Source organism: Nicotiana tabacum, chromosome 19, assembly GCF_000715075.1.
Source record: "Nicotiana tabacum cultivar K326 chromosome 19, ASM71507v2, whole genome shotgun sequence".
NCBI lineage: Eukaryota > Viridiplantae > Streptophyta > Magnoliopsida > Solanales > Solanaceae > Nicotiana > Nicotiana tabacum.
The window spans coordinates 150,048,567-150,070,260 of NC_134098.1; the positions used below are offsets into that span (position 1 = coordinate 150,048,567).

The 21,694-nt window shown below is 32.9% G+C and overlaps 2 protein-coding genes across 2 annotated transcripts; one reads left to right on the forward strand and one right to left on the reverse strand.

The window, feature by feature from the left end:
• Positions 1 to 897: 897 nt before the first annotated feature.
• LOC142173786 (disease resistance protein RPM1-like) lies at positions 898 to 1,743 on the forward strand. The gene has a single exon (XM_075239437.1). The coding sequence runs from the start codon at positions 898 to 900 to the stop codon at positions 1,741 to 1,743; it is 846 nt and encodes a 281-aa protein (XP_075095538.1).
• An 8,266-nt stretch (positions 1,744 to 10,009) lies between these two features.
• Positions 10,010 to 10,640, reverse strand: LOC107775645 (histone H3.2-like). Its single transcript, XM_016595394.2, has one exon. The coding sequence runs from the start codon at positions 10,564 to 10,566 to the stop codon at positions 10,156 to 10,158; it is 411 nt and encodes a 136-aa protein (XP_016450880.1). The 5' UTR covers positions 10,567 to 10,640; the 3' UTR covers positions 10,010 to 10,155.
• Between the last annotated feature and the right edge of the window lie 11,054 nt (positions 10,641 to 21,694).

The following is a 21,694-nucleotide window of genomic DNA, read 5'->3' on the forward strand; positions in this document are numbered from 1 at the left end:
CTTGAACCAGGTTCATCCCTTGTGTGCATAGACGGGCAGATTCGAGCATGTGGGATGCACGTGAAGGAGATAAGCTTAACTTGGTATAGTTGATATCTCCTGATCGAAAAGGTTGCATAATTGATATGGATAAGGACTCCTTAATCAAAGAGAACACTATCCAAGATAAGGGAGGAGTTAGAAGTTGAGATCAACTAGAACTCTTCCACCAAGGAAGAGTAGTATTAGAACTCTAGTTATTTCTTCATCTACTAACTCTATATATTGCAGGATGTTCTCATTCTACAGAGTTGCACAAAAGCAGAAGTTAAACGTGAATTGAGAGCAAAATAGCAAGGCATTTTGCAAGCAATTCGTGTGTGATTCAAGTGTGCAAACCAGGAGCTACATGAACCAGATAGAAGAACCATCTCTAAGTGTTTGTCTTTTATTCTAGTTCAATTGTAGTAGGTGTTTTCATATTGTACCTTTTAGCTTTATCTAGAGGCAATTATAATAGGTACTCAGAGTATTCAAGTTAGAGTTAGCTTGAAGTTGTCGCATCAGTTAGAGGCCCGTTTCCACAACGGGATTAAAGTTAATCCTAGGTTTACAAAAGTGTTTTGTAAATGCAGTTTTTGGCTCAGTGATTTAGTGGAGAGTTTGGAAAAATCCTACTGAGAAGTAGGTCGTGGTTTCTTCACCTTTTGAGCCAGGTGTTTTTCACTAAAATACTTGTGTTCTTTACTTTTCGCATTTACTATTTCAGCAATAGTAGGTTAAGGAACACATAGAAAAACTAGGTCTTTCTATAATCAGTTTAGGCGAAAAATTGAGTACCACACAAATCACCCCCTCTCTTTTGTGAGGTATTGAAGTTAAAAACATCATATTCAGTATATCAAAGGTCTAAGCACCATGAGCAGTAACAGACTAAAAGCACTAGCAAAAGTATTCCTGCAATCGAGAAGGTATGTACTAGTTTTTGATGATGTCTGGACTATTCAAGCTTGGGAAGCTATTAGATATGTATTGCCTGATGTAAATAATGGAAGTCGTGTTATCGTCACAACACGTCTTTTCGACGTGGCTTCCTTTTGTAGCATAGAGTGCAATGGCTATGATTATGAGCTGAAACCCTTGTCTGCAGAAGAGGCGTGGAATCTTTTCCGCCAAAAGGCATTTCATGGTAATTTGTGCCCTTCGCACTTGGAGAGAATTTGTAGGAAAATCAAAAAAAAATATGGTGGATTGCCGCTGGCTATTGTGGCCATTGGTGGGGTTTTGGCTACAAAGAACTGGACTAATATTAGGGAATGGGGAATGCTTAATCACAACCTTGGTCCTGAACTTGATAGCAATGACAAATTTGGGAGTATGAGAATAGTTTTGTTACTCAGTTTCAATGATCTTCCCTACTATCTTAAGCCATGTTTCCTGTATTTGAGCATTTATCCCGAGGATCATCTAATTGAGCGCAATACATTGATCTACCGGTGGATAACAGAAGGGTTTGTAAAACAAAAAGAGGGGAGGACAGTTGAAGACGTTGCAGAAGGCTATCTCAATGAGCTCATCAACAGAAGCTTGCTCCATCCGGTGCAATACAATGATGACGGTAGCATGAAATTGGGATGGATTCATGACCTATATCGCGAGCTTATTCTTTCAAAATCAAGAGATGATAATTTTACTACAACAGTTGATGAGCAAACTAAATTGTGGCTGAAAAAACTCGACGCCTGTCAATCCATGGCACGCTAGGGAACCTACAAGTGAAAAGGTCAGCCACTAAACTCCGGTCTTTTCTTACATTTGGTGTAGCAGATCCACAGTCCTTATCATGCATGTGTCTAGTGCTTGGTAGCTCCAGGATGCTCAGAGTTTTAGATTTGAGAAGAGCTCCTCTAGAAATGATTCCTGAGACAGTTTTCCAGTTGTTTCATTTAAGGTATCTAAGCTTGAGGAATACCAGTGTGAGGGTGCTTCCAAGTTCCATTGGAAGACTCAAACAGCTAGAAATATTAGATCTGAAGCAGACATATGTCACTGAGTTGCCTGTGGAGATTTTGAAATTTGAAAATCTCCGACACCTTATAGTTTATAGCCACGTTTTCTACTCGTATCTTCCTTATAATTGTTCGCCGGGTTTTAAGGCTTTGAGAGGACTTGGAACTTTGAGAGCCTTGCAGAAACTTGTGTATATTGAGGCAACCCCCGGCAGTGACATACTCAGAGAAGTAGGGATGTTGAGTGAACTGAGAAGACTTTGTATTCTAAAGTTGAGAAAAGAAGATGGGAGGACTGTGTGCTCATCAATTGTAAAGCTCCGCAAGCTTGAGTCTTTAAATCTTAAATCACTCGAAGAACATGAGATCCTTGATCTTTCTTACATGTCTTCCCCTCCACCTCTTCTTCAGCGCCTGTATTTGACAGGACGCATTGTTAAGTTTCCAAGGTAGATTTAAGATCCTCATTCCTTGGTCAAAATATACTTCAGGTGGACTCATTTAACAGATGATTCGCTCAAATATCTCCAAGATTTGCCCAATCTTGTCCATCTCGAATTTCTTGTAGGATACACTGGAGAGGAACTACACTTGAGCAAGGTAAATTTCAGAAGCTTAAGTTGTTAAATTTGGACAAGTGGGAAGGACTTAGACGGGTGACAATCAAAGAGGGTGCAATACCTCATTTGGAGAAGATGGTTATCCAGAGATGTACTTTGCTGGAAAGTGTGCCAATAGGAATTGAATGCCTCCTTAGTCTGAAGATTCTTGAATTTTTTGACATGTCTGATGAATTTATCATGACATTGCGTCCCGACAAACTAGGTGCTGATTCTTGGAAAGTTTCACATATTCCTGAAGTATATTATACGTATTGGAGGGACGGTTGTTGGATGGTACACTCACTAAAGGAGAAGTGCAACAATCAGATTTCTAGCCATTCTGGAGCTGTCACTAGGACCTATGGAAGGCGAAATTCGCTGTAGGGTTATTTGTTCGCTTAAAGAGCTTCTCAGCCCCCCTCCAGTTTCTGTATATACGTTTTTCGGTCTCCTTCCAGTTTATGTACATAAGCTTTCTCAGCTTCTTAGTCTCCTTCCACTTTCTGTACATAAGATTTCTCTGCTCCTTCATTAGACTTGAGAATTGAAAACACTTACTTTTCCTGTTGTTAAATAGTTATATATAAATTTGTAATGTTCTCTTTACATAGCGAAACTGAACTTAATCTGTAACTGGTGCTACTTTAAGTTATTCGTTTCAAAGAGTTTGTGAGTTCTCAGACTTGGATTATGATGCCATACTAATCTTGTGCAATTTTGCAATCTCTGCGCGTATGCGCTTTCTTTTAAAATATTTAGTGTTAGAGTACTGCATATGTAAATATATGAAAGTTTATTTTATTGTACACTCATGCATTTTTAAGTAGGCTGTTTGTATCAAGTTTGAAGCTCTTGTTTGTATCAATTGGAGTCGATTCATTATTCAGTCTTAATAGTCTTTCTGATTTTTAGTGGTATTATCTGTAGTTCTAAACTTGAAAAACTGAAAATCTTTTCAGCTTTTTGGTCGAATTTTACACTTCTATGCATGTGTCAATTCTTTTTATTTTATATCTATTTTGCAAACCAAACAATTACTACCTCTCACGTGAATATAGTTGCAATGAAAGAATTATATTACACTCTGGCTAGTGTTACTGAGCAGAAATGAAGGAAGCTGAAAGAAGAGAAAGGGAAAAAATTCTTAATTGATTTCACTTATCCAAATGTGAAATCATATGTTGTGCAATTTTATTTGACATTTAGAATGTTGCAACTATTGTTTGGTAAGTACAAATAGGTTATGCTAGCTTAAAGCTCATACATCCTTCGTATTATGATGGTCTAATGTGATTCGTACAATAGGATCTAGTGATATATTACTTTGTCGAACATATAGATTTCATGCGTCAAATATAGCTGAAGTGAACTAAATAAAATAGAATCAACTAAGAAAAATAAGTTAGCAAAGTACATAGGTGCTTTCTTTCCTATTAATTTGGATTTCATTCAGTTCTTAAATAAAATTTTATATTTAGAAGTATGATTTTGACTCCGGCAACTGATACTAATGGAATTATGCCTGATGATAACTTCTCTAACGAGGTCCATAAGAGTACAATTCATCGACATAATTGCAAATTCTAGTTAATGTGTGATTTTACGTATCTACCAGATATGTTTTTTTGTTTGATTTTTCACCCGGTGTTCGTTAATCGTATTGAGAGCTCAATTAAATGCGGATTCACGTCGAAAAGTCAGTACTTAATAAAGGCAACTCCATACTCGTGGCTTGAACACGAGACCTCTGATTATTGTTACTATGCCACAACGTAGAATCTTATGTTGGTGAGCATGTATTGTTGCAGGCAGGGGTGTCAATAGGTTTTTAAAAACCGACTAAACTGACCGAATCGAACCGTACCGAAACTAAATTAGTTCCAACAAGCCACTAGGTATCGCGACGATCTTTGGTAGCAAGCTACAATGTATTGAATATCTTTGCTCTGGTTTGATTCAGATTTCTCTTGTTGGATATTAATCTTCTAAAAAGCTCTTTCTTGAATCCCAACTTGATTAGTATATTTTCACTCGTAAGATTTATATTTCTCTTGTCTTTGCTTAATTTGTTTTACGCTACTATTAGAATAGTAGGATGAATCTCTATTATGGATATCTTTCATGTTCCTTTGATCATCACTAAAAATGTATAGAGAGTTTTGTCAAAGTCCTATGCAAGTACACATTTATCGCATTCTAGACTAGCGACTCTTGCATGACGTTTTTAAAAAAATACCAAAAAATTAACCGAACCGTACATATATCGAAGAGAAATCGAGATAATTAGGACGGTTCGAAAAGTCTAATTTTAATTATACAAAATGGAATAACAAAAAAAATTAGTATGGTACAAATTTTATAAAATATCAGCCAAACTGAATCATTAACACCCGTAGTTGCAGGTTACAATTTGATGTATATATTTTATTTAATATAAAAGTAGCTATACATTATCTTTTGGTGTATATATTGTTCATTATATAGAAACTTTGTGATTTCAATATTTATTTCTCATTAATTATACATGTTTAAGTGAAAATATTATGTTAAATCTCATTTAGGAAATGCAATTAATCTCCTTTACGAAAACATAGCATTTTTGAGATACGACGCATTTTGAAAATGTGGATTATAAATTTCATTTGTGAAGGTGATTAGATATTAATTAATGTTTGGCGGTCATTTTTCAGAAGTCTATTCGCATATTTCGCATTCATTTTTTCACGTATTTTTACTCGCTTGGTTTGATCAGACTTATGATTTCCAAAAGAAAACACGTTAGGAAATATTACCAACTTGTAAAACCTTTTCCTAATCAATATAGGTTTCCCTGAGGCAAAATCCTTATATGTCTCTATTTATACTCTTATTAGGTTGTTCTAGTTAACTCGTTAATTTTCGAACTCAAGCCCACGACTTTGTTCTCCTTGTTTCTAACTACTACTATTGAGATATGAGTTTAGGCATGGATTTAGAAGAATTGTTTCTAAACTATTTTGGCATAGAGAGGAAGCCAAATATTTTTAAGTTGATTAAAGCAGCCATAGACGTTGGTACATGGAAGTACCCTACAAAGTTTAAGAAGCACAAAGATGAAATACTGATGATATTGCTGAATCCGGAAAAACCAAGTGGCGTTGACAGTGTTGGTGATGAAGAAATCGATAGTGGTGGTGTTGAGTTCTCTGTTGATGATCTCCACCAAATGGAGAAGAGTTCTTCTTCTAGGTTTCAAGAAACAGGCCATATTCTTGGGCGACAAGGGAACTACAACGTCAGTAAGGCCAAATCTACTGTATTTAAACTAAGTTTAAAGAAGACTCAGGACATTGACGATAAGCTTCAACACAAACATGTTGATAGTGATAAAGAAAAGAAGACAGAAGTAGGGAAGTATCTGTCTGACAGTACAGAAAGCAAGAACATGAGTTGTGTCACGGGATCGGCAACCAAGAATTCTTCTGGAGGTTTAAGGAAGATGAAGGAGGATATCAACCCCGTACAAGAAAAACAAGATTGTTCCTCACAGAAGATCAAGAGGAGGCTTGAGGGAGGAGGGCAGTTACAGAAACAGAGAAACTGCAGTGCAATTACAAGACCAAATCAGAAAATAACACAAAGCTCTACAGTTGCAAGACCAATGCAAAAACCAGCACAAAGCTCTACAGTTGCAAGACCAACGCAAAAGCCAGCACAAAGCTCTACAGTTGCAAGACTATTAATGGAAAAAAATAACACAATCCGGAATGAAGTTTGAATCAAGTAAAAAAAAATTTGAGGAAAAGGTTGCTGAGCAAAAAAATGCCAAGAGAAGGATCATAATGGTGGACTTTCATGATATGCCGAAACCAGCTAAAGATCCTTCTGCTCCCAAACGTTGCTGGGATACGAGGAGGAGGTTTTGAGATTCTGATTCCATTTGTTGTAAATTCTCTATCATGAGAATCTTAGTTTTTTACCTTTTTGACTTGTAATTGTAGAGAGTATCATCACTCAGGTTCATTTTTTATTGAACGCTTGGTATGACTTTTGTATGTCTGAATGATCTTTTTTTCTGAAATAGAAAAGTCATAACCATAAAAAAAAAATATATGTAGATTATATGTGGCTTTGATGTGGTTCCTCATGTGTATTTTGGCTCCAAAGGGGTCTTTTCCTATTTTTCTGCCTCTTTCATTTGTATTAATGTTTTAATTACTTTGCCTTTTAAAATATCATTCTTTATTGACAACTCAGAGTTTCTTTATTGTCTTTAAACTCTTAGTTGAGCTCTTGTTTTCCTGTTGCCCTTGCAAGGGTGTATGCAGCTATTAAGAATGAAAAATGTGGTCTTTGGTCTAACTATTTTCTTACCTATTTATGATTTGACAAAAATCAATCTTTCTGTTGCTGCTGCTACTAAATTCATGTAGTTGCAATTACAGGGTGAGGTTGACAACCCTTCAAAATTTAGCATCTCTATGCCTTGGTTTTTAAATTACTGTCGTATTTAGTAGTTAAACAACGAAAGTAGATTTCATACCTCCGAGAGCAGATTGGTTTCCAGCTTGGGAAATATTATAAGCTCAAGGAGATGTTTAACAGGCATAATCATTTGGGAAAGTTTAGATTACATTTTCAATTACTAGTTGCATTTAATCTAGTTTGTATAGCATCAAATGTTAATCACAGGTACTTGTTGAAGATGCCTTCAAGTTAATAGTATAATAGTTCCCTTTAGGTCTGAGCCATGAGATGGAACAAAAGTCGCATTAATCTTCCACTTGTTTAGAGTACTAACACATGAAATGCAGTAAACCACTCCAGGAATAATCATCTAGCCATGCATAAAGTGAATATATATCAAGTCAATGCAGAACCAAGGAGAAGGCCTCTTACAACAAAAAAAAACACAAAAACATCAGACAGCGCAGTATATTTTCAAACTGCATGGCAGCAGTTGCAAAAGCAGCAAGCTGCAGGGCAGCATTCTCCTAATTGCACAATGCTACAGTGCAAAAATAGAATTGCACTCTCAAAATGCCCGATAAAAAGAGCCCCTTAAACATATTGAACATATATCACAAATATATTGTGGTCAAAACAAGTGAACGACATAGAATACAGAATCTACAATTCCAAACTCTAGTATGTGTAAATCTTTTGAAGCACATAACGAAGATGCAAAACTGACTTGAGGAGTAACATAGATGATGTTACTTCGCCCAGCTTAGACATCATGTTATGTGGATCATTTCAGCATTCAGCCACAAATCAAGACAATTAAATATCAAGACTCCACAAGAAACAACAAAAGCAAATGTTTTATTATTACTAGACATGCGAACTAATTTACATGTTCTACATCTGTTAAATGAAAGTTTGCGGGATTCATAAAACTACATTATTGACCTTTTTTTTGGTTGAAAATATTTTGATAATTTATTACCATTAGCGAAGTAACACTACCCCAAATGACCTTAACTTGGATTATTCGATAACAGAGTTAAGGTTATGGACTCCGGACCACTGTAGTTGTTTAATGCAACCAAGCCGAGCAAAAATCTTGTGTGATGTTAGTAATCTAAAGAATAATAGGGCAATCCACACTGTAAGCATGGTCTGACAAGGAAGTGTTCTCTATTGAAAATTTGATACTATTAGTCATTTACTACCATTCAGTAGAAGCTTTGTTTTAAGATAAATTTCAACAAAGTCAAATCAAGTTTGTAGGCTGCACTCTTTATCATTTTTCTTAGCTAATCGAGCCACAAGATTACTAGAAACATCAGGAGAGCCAACAAACTGATTACACCTTAACTCTGCAGAAAATCCAAGAAAATTGACATATTTAAGCAACAAACAATTGGTAGAAAGTAAAGGGTCTTTGTAATATGTAACAAGTAACTACCATTCCTTTTTATAGTCGTACGTTCACAAACTCAATCAGCTCAAAGTTCAGATTTTATTTAGAAAGACTTGCAGGAGACAAGATGTCTGAAAATAGATTGGTTCATCTCAGGTTAGAAATGAGAGAAGTAATTCACAAGGCTCATTTATTCAGACAACAAAACTAAAACTTACCTTCTGATAATCTGATTAATAAGATAATGCAGAGGCTGAACACTTCTGATTCAATATAGCATGGATTTTTGCTGTCAATGTTAGAATTGAAAGTAGATATTCTTAGGAACAGCATAGCTAAGGAGCATCGTTTACCCACACTCTTGTTTGTTTTCAGATCTGCAAAGAATTAGAATGCTTCAGTTGCTCCCCTAATACCAGTATTTATGGACACAGTGGTAAGAAGTGAATTTGAGGACAAAAGGGGAACCTTTCAAATTTTTAATTTACTGTCACTAGACACCTCTGTATAGAAGAGCTGCACTCCTCAATTCAACATGTTAAAGGTGTCTATATAAATACGGAAAATAAAAGTTCCAAATGCCAATCTTCAATCAGGTTATGTACATCTCGTTTTAGGTCACAAGGGCAATTGGTGGGTGGGAAAGGCAAAGTCATGTATTGAAACAAAGAAGCACCTTCCATTATAGATGTAATAAAAGCAAAATCTTCTTAACTTTAACTGTTTTGGAATACCTCACATGCACAGACACACACACAAACATTCATGCATATAGCATGATATTCGTCGAAACTTTAAATTAGAACAAAATGAAACAGATTTTACCAACTTCAGAGAACTAAGAACTCAACACTTAACATATGTTTATTGTTCAAGATCATGAGGTTTACACCAATAACCCTAACAGCGCAGCACATTTGCCCAATCAAAACTCAGGCTTTTAATTTGCTAATTTTGGATTTTGTCCAAATTGACTCATCAATGAATACATACCTAGTCCACACGGCAAAACATTACAAGTTGAGCAAGTTACACTTGTGTGGTCAAAATTTGCACCCTTGTGTTAGCTGAGATGAAGTCTCAAGAAGAATAGCTCAGTCAGTTTGAATACTACAGCTGCAGCACCACGTTTCCAGAAGTTGAAGTCAAAATAGAAATTTCTTCAAAGCAGATACCACTTCAACCTTTGATGGGTTTAAGTAAAAAAAGAATATCAACGTCAACCCAACCCCTACGAATTAGTTCTTTCTTAGGGAAATTAGGAATCTAAATACTTTTATTCCTTCCTTAAATAATAGTAGCATACATATGAAAGCCCTACACTACCAGAAGTAACAAAGCTATTTAGAGAGCAGAAAAATACTCCACATCATTAAGAAATATATCGTAGTCTTCAAATTTCCAATAAAAAATATAAGGTATGCCTGCACATTCCTGATTTATAATAGCAACAATAGTGTTCCAATTTTTAGTTGTTTACTTGTTTGCAAGTTTTACACTAATACATGTGACAAGCACTTTTGATTGAACCAAAACGGCCAACAGATTTCATTAATCGGATTTTAAAAAACTAATAAACCAGAGGTTTTACATAAATTTTGACTGAAACAAGTCATTTGATTTACATCATTAACCCTAACATCCAACAAAACAAAGAAAAATAAAGAAGTAAATCAGATAACACGAATTAATCATAACCATAAGCCAACAAAGCATCTTCCTAAGCCCTTTCTCCACGGATCCTCCTGGCCAGCTGAATGTCCTTTGGCATTATGGTGACCCTCTTCGCGTGAATGGCACAAAGATTGGTGTCTTCAAAGAGTCCAACAAGGTAAGTTTCGGCTGCCTCTTGAAGAGCAGCAACAGCACTGCTCTGGAACCTCAAATCTGTCTTGAAATCCTGTGCTATTTCCCTCACCAGCCTCTGAAATGGCAACTTCCTCATCAACAACTCAGTAGATTTCTGGTACTTCCTGATTTCCCTGAGAGCGACAGTTCCTGGACGGAAACGGTGAGGCTTCTTCACTCCTCCGGTCGCCGGAGCTGACTTTCTCGCGGCCTTGGTAGCTAGCTGCTTCCTTGGAGCCTTTCCACCAGTGGATTTGCGGGCAGTTTGCTTGGTACGAGCCATTTAGAATGTATTATAATAATGTGAAAGACTTTGTAGGTTCGGCACTGCTTTGGTTGTTACAATAATAGTGAATTGGAGCGATGTCTGATGGGAACTTATATAGGAGCGAAGTTGGGCGGGAATATTGGGAAATTTTGAAGAGTTTGAAATTTTTTTGGCGTTGTGGTGATTGAGAGTGAATGAAGTCCGTTGATTTTGTGTTAACGGTGAAGATTTGAGAAGAGTTGTTTGCTTCGGATAGCTATCCGCATACTACTTTAATATCAAATGGGTATTCACCACGTGGAATTTCACAGGTTCGTTCATTTTTGCCTGGCGTGTTATGTTTTGGGCCAAGGCTACAGATGGTAGGCCCACTGCTGTTTGTGTTTCCATCTTTGCTCAGTAATGAGTGATTAATGAGAAAAATTTGGGTGAAATTCAAAAATAGCGAGATCTATACATAGTTATTGAAAAATAGTCACAGTTTCAAAAATAATTAAAATTTAGTCACTTTTTATGAAAAGCTAAATCTGAACGAAAATACTGCTAAAAATCCGGAAAATATTCCAATATAATATACTGGAGTTCGAATTTTTTACATGTGAACTTTTATGCATAATATATTGGAGTTCTAGCAGAATATATTTGGTCCAGCATAATATGCTGAAAGTTCATACACAGGTGTTCCAAGCCTCCAACCTCCGGTATATTATGCTGGAACTTTCCGTATATTGGAATTCCAACATAATATCTGGAAGTTCATACACAAGTGCATCAATCTCCCATATATTATGCTAGAATTTTTCGTGTTGCAACAAAATAGTTGCTATTTTCTAATGACTTTGCAAACGCTGACTATTTTTTAATTACCAGTCCGAAAAATAGCTAACTCTTGCTATTTTCACGAAAATTTTGCCTTCGCGTGTTTTGTTTTGGCTTTTCCCTCTTATTTGATGTCCACAAAGTCCGCAAAAAAAACCAAATAAAGTACATCTTATTTATGTCATTCCTTATAATATTATATTAATTACTAGTTTGCTTGTCCGTGCTTGACGAGGTCGTAGAAAGAATAAAATGGAATATATTAAAGAGCTTACTCTTATAAAAAAAATAATTAGTTTTTTAAGATCCAACATTATATTATAGATTCTATAAAAGAGAATTGAAAAATAGTTAGGTTAAATATGAGACGAACAATTTAAGAAATTAATATATGTGAACTTGAATAAGATAATAGAATATTAAAAATAAAGTTAATGAAAAGAGAAAAATGGTAATTTTAAAAAAGCTTCCTTTTCCTCGAAGGCCTTTTTTTTAGTAGTTTGTTTCTTAGTATATCAACAACAAACAATAACAACAATCCAGTAAAATCTCACAAGTGGAGCCCGAAGGGATAGAAAGGTTGTTTCCGATAGACTCTCGGCTCAAGAAGACGAATTAAGTGAAGACTAGAAAATTTGAAACCAGAAAATTTGAAACCAAAAAATTTGAATTTAATATCTATTTCTATCATACTCATTCTAATATAATATAGATAAAAAATAAAAAACGTTCTCATCTCAAATTCAAATAATTTTTATCATTCTATTTCTAAATTGGACCGCATTTTCAAAAAATTATGTTATGATTTCAAACTTAAACAAACCGCACTCAATTCAAATATTAATCATAGAAAAATATTTTCTTAATTATTTGAACACATTATATTTAAATAATGTAGTAATATTTACGTATAAAATATTCATTTGCCTGATCTATCAATATTAATATGACTTTATTATTCTTGTTATTAAAATATTTTTTTACTTATTATTTAATTTTTTTCTTTCCTTATAAATAATTTGTATACTTTATGTAAGATCTTATTTTGCTGCTTGAATTTACTTAATTTTTAAACTCAATAAATCTTTAATATTTTAAGTAAATTTTAATTTTATTTTATATTTTAACTTACTCCAAAGTATAAATAGTCATAGATAATCTCAATTTACGTCTTTATATATTTTAACTTTTTTCTATTATAGTTTTTTAATTAATTTTTTACCTCCATATTTCTAGCTAATATAGAAGAAAATCTATGAGTGGATCAATATATAGATATAAATATAGATATAGATATAGATACAAATATATATATATATATATATATATATATATATATATATATATATATATATATAGAGAGAGAGAGAGAGAGAGAGAGAGAGAGAGAGAGATTTGTCTAAGATCTATTTAGATTATGTATAAGATTCATTAAACTACTTCCATTAATTATATTTCTATTTATAATTTTTAATAATTAATGTTGTCTTAAAATTGCCAAGTGGCTTCATTTTAGCTTGCCACTTGGCTTAACCACATGCTTCACTACTCTCCTTTTAATATAATATAGATTTCTAGCTAATATAGATTTTAATTACCAAAAAAAAGTTGCATTGTTTTCTTTTTTCTTTACCCTTCATTTCATGTATTACTTATTTGAATTAAGAAAATATCTAGAAAAACAAAGGTTTTACTATCTGATGAAAGAAAAATAATCACATACATTTATACGTACATCTAACAGATAATTAGTCATCATATATTAACAAACACACACATTATATTTATATATATATATATTTATATATATATTCTTACAAATTGCTTTTCTTTTTGTTTCTTTAAAGAATCTTTTATAATAGAATATTCAGTTCATTTAAGCACTAATTCTAATTAAAACTTATCTTTCTGATTCCATCACTATAATTAAACTAAATTGTATATGCATATAACATAAAGTTATATTTCATCTATCTCGAATAAATTATTAAAAATAAAATCACTGATATATTCTATAATCGCACCAAGTATGAGCAGGTTCACCAGTTTGCCTAAACTTTAAGTAAAGTATGTAAACCACAATAAAATGGACCATGAATTATAACCGATATCTATGTCATGTTGTTATCAAATACCTTGCATTTTATATCCTTACACCCAAAGTGTGGAGTCTAGGTATTCAAAAGAAAAAGCAGGCAAGAAAATACACAATTAAAGAAAATTAGTGTAAATTTATGTGTGCTGGGTTTTTGTGTACGCTTCCTCCATTTCAATTGGAATTAGTTTTTGGACACGTACGTTACAAGTGGATCTCATGCTTAGAAGTACAAGCATTTTAAAAATGATATAAATAATTTTAAAATATTTGTGAGTTACACAATATATGAAAAAGAAACGCAAGCTCAAACTAATAAGTGGTGTGTCTATTCGATCGATATTGTTATCATTGCACAACAAAATCAGATTAGAAATTGCTATTAAATGAATCTGAAAGAATATTCTTCATTTTCAATGGTGAAATTAAAGTTGAATTCTCGTGACCTTTGTAGACAATAAATATGCGTCGAGAAAAATAAGTAAGACCGAAAAATATTACAACAATCGTAGTATTTGATTTCAAGTAATTTGAGTATACAATCTCTATGAATCCTCTGATTATTCTTTCTCATAGTAAATAAATTCAAGGGCCCTTTAACTTGATTTTGAATATGTAATTTTTGCCACGAATGATGATCTTGAATTCAACTAGCACGAAGTTTGATTTGAACTCGTACTCCTTTAATCTTGATTTGTTCTTCGTTCTTGAGCTTGAACTTGATTTGTTCTTCGTTCTTGAGCTTGAACCTGATTGCTTGAACTTGAACTTGATTGGTTGAAGTTTGAAACTTGTGAAGAAATTTGTAGTGTTTGATCCACGAGCTCTTTCTTGCTTCTTGTTATAACTTCTGGTGTCTTTTCTGGGTTATGAAGACCTCTATTTATAGTTTTGGGAGGAAAGAGTTATGATAAGAACAAACTCTTTCCGACCAATCAAATTGAAGTGTGACAAGGCCGCATTTGATTGGCCAGAACATATCACTTGCACATGTGACGCAATTTCATTGGCCTTTTAATTTGACTTGACATGCCTTGTCATTTTGACATGTGGTACCAAACTGGACCTCATGAAATATGACATCTTGGGCTTAATGAAGTGGGCTCATCATTTTAGCCCAATTAAATGGGATAGCCCAATGGATTAAGACTATTTATTTAAGATAATTTTCAGAAATCACTATTGTTTAGTACCTATTAACTTCCTATAACTACCATATGCATAATTATTTCCTATAACTACTATTCAGTTGTTACGGTAGTGTATTCGTTGTATTCGCGCTGCTGTGTTCATGAATATATCAGCAAGAAACGCCTAAAAATCAGGGTAGTTTAGTTGTACGCGCATGTATTCACATGTATTCGCGCCATGTATTCATGAATACAATAGCAAAAAACGCATAAAATCAGGGCAGTCCAGCTGTACGCGCATGTATTCACATGTATTCGTGCTACTGTATTCATGAATACAACAGTAAAAAGCACCTAAAATCAAGGCAGTCCAGTTGTACATGCATGTATTCACATGTATTCACTCCATGTATACATGAATACATCAGTAAAAAGCGCGTAAAATCAGGCAGTCCGGCTGTACGCGCATGTATTCGCGCTGCTGTATTCATGAATACAGTAACGATAATCACCTTAAAAATAGGTATGTCCATCTGTCTAAGAGAGGAAAAACATAAATAGCGTATTTTCACGCCGTGTATTCATGAATACAATAACGACAATCACCTTAAAAATAGGTATGTCCATCTGTCTAAGAGAGGAAAAACATAAATAACGTATTTCATGCATCAATGGTAGTATATACTATAAATACTTATTTTGGTATAAAATATAAAAGATAGCTATAGAAAATAATATTTTAAAATAATTTTGGTTTATAATAAATAGGGTGTATACCTTTGCTATATGTGGTAAAATTTTCTTTATTTAATCCATATATATTGGATAATATAATTAATTCAATTATATTAACCCATAATATTTGTTTGGACCAATATATCTTGAATTTAAAATATAATCCAAATTATTTTATCGATATAGATTCGATAAAATTTAAATACTTACCACCTCTAAATTAAGTTAGGATATATCCTTTAAATTCGTAGGATTGTATTGACGATGGTTGGAATTCCAAAAAATAAACATAAGTCTGCATTGTCGAAGTTGTAGCATATAGGATTCTCCAACTTTTGCTTATACTCTTCTTTTTTTTTTTCCTTTCTCTTTCCGAACACATGTACAATGAAATTGTCGATGAGCCAACGTCAAGAGGATCTTAATTCAAATTATTTAGTCCAAAATGCTTTGAAATTTTTGACCGTCAATAATAACCATATCGGCTGATAGATACTTACACATTCTATGTTTGTGTTTTGTATTAATCTTCGTCTTTCTACATTTACTTCACAATTTTGTTCATGCATTTGGTTATGTCATTAAAAATTCGACGGCTTATGCACTGCAACCAGCAACATGATTTAGACTATAAAGGCTATCCCAGTCATATTTGAGGAAAAAACCAAATTTTCATATTTAAGGAGAATCAAAATAACTAATATTATAAAAATCTAACAAGGCTAATGACATCAAATCTAACCTTGAGAATTATCCTACGTGAACCGATAGATTTCTTCACCAACCAATGGCGTGTAGACTAATGACTACAATTGATGAAAAAAATACTTAAAAAGGAAAAGGATTAGCAAGATTAAGATCTTAAACAATTTTTTTTGCTTTTAAGGAGAAGCTACAAATAACCAGAAGCAGAAAATTAATTTGTTCAAGACAAAAATAACCTTACAATAAATTGATATTTTTTAAATTATTCAATTTAACATTTTTTCCTTTTCCTTTTTATTTCTACCATACATTTCTTCTCTTTTTATTCAATTATATTTTTATTCTTTTTATCCTATGCCTAATAGTAGATTTTTAATTTGTATTAAATAATATATTTTGATATATTTAAATTATAATGTAAATAATAAGTAATACTAGATACTCAATGTTATTACTTTGGAATAACTATATTTTATATTGATTAGAATTTTTAATTTATATTTTAATTAATCATTTTATATTTTAATTAATTATTTTATAAGAAATATTTAGATTCATTTTTTTAAAATAATACTAATTGCAAACTGAACATTTACTGTCATTTTTCTTAATTGATACTTAAAAGTACTTTTTGAAAATTGACCAAACACAATGAGCTTGCAAAGAGCATTACCCAACTGAAATAGTCAAACACAAACTACTATTTTACAAAAATATTTTTTTCAAAAAGCACTTTTAAACAAAAAAAACTTTTCAAAAGAAATTGTTTTTGGCAGCTTGGCCAAACGGATTGTAAGTCCCAAATAAACTATTCATTCCCCATCTTAAATGAGACTTTTCAGTAACCAAACTGTTGAGTACGCATCCCAAAAACTCAACATATACATTATGGGTGTTTAACGGGCGGGTTGGGACGGGCCGGACACAAAAAAAAATAGTCCGTTCGTTTAACATTGTGGGATGTTAGCGGGCTATACTTTTTCGAGTTTTTTTTTGTCCGTCCGGGTTCGGACTCAGCTGGTTGTTAGCGGGCCATGGAATTTTTTATTATTATTTTTAAGTAAATTTTGTTTTTCTTAAGTAATTAAACTTTGAAGTTTAAAATTTAAAATTTAAATTTTATAATTTTAAAATTAAAATTTGAAAGTAAGTGGCTACAAAAAATTATTTAATAAGACCAATAGGCAATATGTAAGGATCAAGCTCCGAAGACTTTCAATTGATATTTTTATTGAATAATATATAATACTTCAAATTAAGTTGCAAGCTCTTTTTTGATTTTGTTATTTTTGAACTTGCAAATTAAAAGTTTACAATAATTATTAAAAAAAATAGTACATCACATGCTTTGCATCATTTTTATAAGTTCATCCATGTCAACATGAGGTTCTTGATTACCGGCATTGGTTGAATCAGAACCATAAACCATTATATCTCCAATTTCTTGGTCCTCCGCTTCATCTACCTCGTTACGCCCTTGATTTCGTTGTTCTGATCTTATCCAATTTTTGAAACACACTAGAATTTTCAAAGCGTTGCTACCCAATGAATTAAGGGTATCTCCTAGTTGCTGCCTTGCTTGGCTAAATGCGCTCTCTGATGCGACTGTTGAAATCGGCACATTTAGCACGTCTCGAACCATGGCCGAAAGAACAAGAAATTGATTTGAGTTGCTCCTCCACCAACCCAGTGGTAGAAATTCCTTTGTGCGGGGATCTGTTGACTTTTGCAAGTAGAATTGAAGTTCATTAATATTCCTGCTACTGGTTTGTTGATGCTCCCCTGTTGTAGACCAAATCAAATAATATTCAACACCATCATTATCATCCAAAGCACTGGTCCCAGATGTTGAAACTGAACTTGAAGGAATATTTGCATCTACAACAGAAGAAGTATGAACAATGTTAGCATAATAATTATATAATATTTCTAAATGTTTGTGTAGATCAGAAATACAAGTGTCAATATCAGGAGTTTCAGTTGGTCCAATATCCATATAAGAATATAAAGCAGTGATTAATTGGCGACAAGTGGCCATTTTGATATAAGGGTTTAAAATAGCATCAATTAGGTAAATAGGGGGAATTTGGTAAAAATATTTTTTAAACTTATCTAGCATAGATTCAACAACAGAAGTATATCCTTCTTTCTTCTTCAAATTATGTAGTAAAAGAGAAATTTCAGCAATATGAACTAAACCATTTGCAATAGTAGGATAATAAGCTCTAGAAAACTCAAGTGTAGCCACATAATTTTTTTGTAAAAACTTTACAATATCTTCAACGACATCCCAAGTTCTAGATGTTAACAAACGGCTAAGATCGGTACAATGAGAATTAGCAACTTCAGTTATAGGCATTCTATATTTATAACAACATTTTAAGAATAAATAAGTATAATTCCACCTACTAACTATTTCTTCATGCATGAGTCTTGGTTTTAGTCCATAGTGTACACATCTTTTTTTAAATGCATTTAATCTAGCACTTCTATTATTTTCTTGAATTATACCAACAGCTCTTCTAACTAAAGTGATATCATCTCTAAATAATCCAAGGCCACTCTTCACAATCAAATTATAAATATGACATGCACATCTAACATGAAATATTTCAGGAAGTGATGGGTGTAGATGCAATTTTAATATTGTAATAACAACATTGTTGTTAGAAGTATTATCAAATGACACACACAAAACTTTTTCTGCAAGATTATAAAATATAGCAACTTCATGGATATTATTACTTATAAATGCACCAGTATGACTTTGATCTTCATCATATTTAAAAGCAATAATACGTTTTGTATCCAAAAATTACCATCTATCCAATGGCATATAACAGTCAAATAATCATTACCATTTACAGCACGACCAATATCAGAAGTAAGAGAAATTCTACAAGAAAGACTGGCGAACAAATAACGTATATATGTTTGATATTGTCCAAAAAGCCTAAAGATATCAGCTCTACAAGTACTTTTAGGAATACCTTTAAACAAAATGTTATAAATTCTTTGAATATAAGTAACAAGATATGGTGAAGCAGCAAAACTAAAAGGTAAACAACCTAAAACAATCATTTTAGCTAATTCTTCCCGATCTTTCTTAATATCGTATTTACCCATTAACCCTCCAGTACCCGGATTAAGTTTTTGTTGCCCATCTTTCTCATCTACTCCCCAATCAAGAGGGTGGTTGTCTACCACGTGCCTACGAAGTTGACCCGTTCTCCCTCCCTTACCGGTCTCATGTTTATAAATATCCTTACAAATTCTACATCTTACATAATTTTTATCTTCTTCTAGTATGTCAAAAAAATTCCAACACTTACTTCTTAATCTTCGGTTCTTCTTAATAGGGAGGGGAGGCCTACTTGTATTACCACGACTTCCACCCCTAATGTTTTGAGTTTGACTAGCATTACCAGGTGTAGCTGGTGGTGTTTCGAGATTATCAGGTGATGAAAATGGAATATCATCTAAATTATCATCTAAATCATCATCTATACCATAATTTTTGTTAAAGTCCCTCATAATCTACATTTAAATTTTCACGTGAACTTTCAGAAATATGTGTAAAGCTACTAGAAGAACAAGCACCACCTCTTGATCATTTGGAAGTTTTCTTACTACCACCTTTACTAGTGCACGCTTTTTTGGCTTCTTTAAATATATCCATTATGTAAATTAAATTAATAATTGTAAATAATAAAATAAATGTACACCAAAGAAGAGAAAAATATAGAACGAGTGTACCGGGATTCCGGATGCAGCACTAAATTTGATATCAAAAACCAAACTTCAATTGATAGATCGATACTTGATAGTTGACACCACACTTCACTTGAATACTTGATATTTGATAATAATAATTTTGTAATGGCTAAACTAAATATTTGATGAAACTTGAAATAATAAGTAATTGAGAATTTAAGAACAGTAATTAATAATATCAAGAGAGAATTAGAGTAGTAAGAGAGTGAATTGTGAGGAAAAATAAAGAAGAAGTGGGGTATTTATAATTTTTAAAAGGTTAAAATTATAATTTATCAAATACTAGGGGTGTGAGGCTATTTTCTTAAGGGGGTAGGCCGAAATGATCATTTTTGCAAAAAGGGTTGTTGGCCAACAATCATATTTGAATTTGACCGTTGCCAACGGTCAATTTTTTATTTTTTATTTAAAAATAAAATAAAATAAAGAAATAAAAAAATAAAAAACGTTAAAAATCGGGCTGAACCGGGCTATAGCCCGTTAACAGGTTAACGGGCTTAGCGGTTTCCGGTGCACCGGTATCAAAAATTTGTTCGTTTGAAACCCGCTCCCCGTCCAACCCGTCCCAGCCCGCCCCCCACGCTACAGTACCGGGCTGAACCGGGTTGTAAACGGGTCAGCCCGACCCGATTAACAGGTATAGTTCAAACTGCCAACAAACAGGATATAACAAATCTGGATGCAGGAAAGGACTTTCGAAAATGGTCTAAAAATATCCCTCGTTATACTATTGGGTTATCTATACCCCTGCCGTCATACTTTGAGTTCAAATAGAGCCCTCATTTAAACAGAGGGACACGTGTCATCGGCCTGTTGGCCAATTCTAAATATCTCCTAATTAATTAAAAAGTAATTTTCTAAAATAATTTTTGTTTGTTTGTAAAAACTGGAAAAAAATGAATTTTTTTTTACTAAAAACTGAAAAATATTTTCTAAAATAATATTTTTGTAAAAACTGGAAAAAAAAAACTGAAATTTTATAAACTAAAAACTGAAAAAAAAGAAAATATTTTTTTTTCCATTTTTTACAAAAACATTGCTTTTGAAAGTTGCTTTTCAGTTTTTTTTTTTTTTTTACAAAAACAATTGCTTTAAAAAATATTTTTCAATTTTTTTAAAGCAATATTTTTCTAAAAACTGGAAAAAAATATTTTCGATTTTTTCAGTTTTTAGTAAAAAAAAAACATTCAGTTTTTTCCAGTTTTTACAAAAGCATTGCTTTAGAAAATTATTTTTCAGTTTGTTTTTCAGTTTTTGCAAAAACATTGTTTTAGAAAATATTTTTTAGTTTTTTTAAAAGCAGTTTTTTTTTGTAAAAACTGGAAAAAAGTATTTTCGTTTTTTTCTAGTTTATAGTAAAAAAAAATTCAATTTTTTTTCAGTTTTTATAACAAAAAAATTACTTTAGAAAATTATTTTTTAATTAAATATGAGATATTTAGAATTGGCTAACATGACGATGACACGTGTCCCTTCGTTTAAATGAGGGGTATATTTGAACCAAAAGTATGATTGCATGGGTATAGATAACCCAATAGTATAACGAGGGATATTTTTAGACCATTTTCGAAACTACATGAGTATATTTGGCCCTTTTAACAACTTATTATAATCTCACTAGTGGGGTCTGGGGAGGGTAGTGTGTACGCAGACCTTACCCCTACCCTGGGGTAGAGAGACTGTTTCCGATAGACCCTCGGCTCCCTCCCTCCAAGTACTACCCACATTGCTCTTGGGGTGACTCGAACTCACAACCTCTTGATTGGAAGTGGAGGATGCTCACCACTAGAGCAACCCACTTTTGTCACCACATAAATTGTACATAAAATAAAGAAAAAACTCTATATGTAAAATGTATCTAGGGTTTTGATCGTCTAGAAGAGTT

What these genes read in the sequence shown, in the direction of transcription:
- LOC142173786 (XM_075239437.1), top strand. Translation starts at nt 898, where the DNA reads ATGAGCAGTAACAGACTAAAAGCACTAGCAAAAGTATTCCTGCAATCG.
- LOC107775645 (XM_016595394.2), bottom strand. Translation starts at nt 10,566, where the DNA reads ATGGCTCGTACCAAGCAAACTGCCCGCAAATCCACTGGTGGAAAGGCT.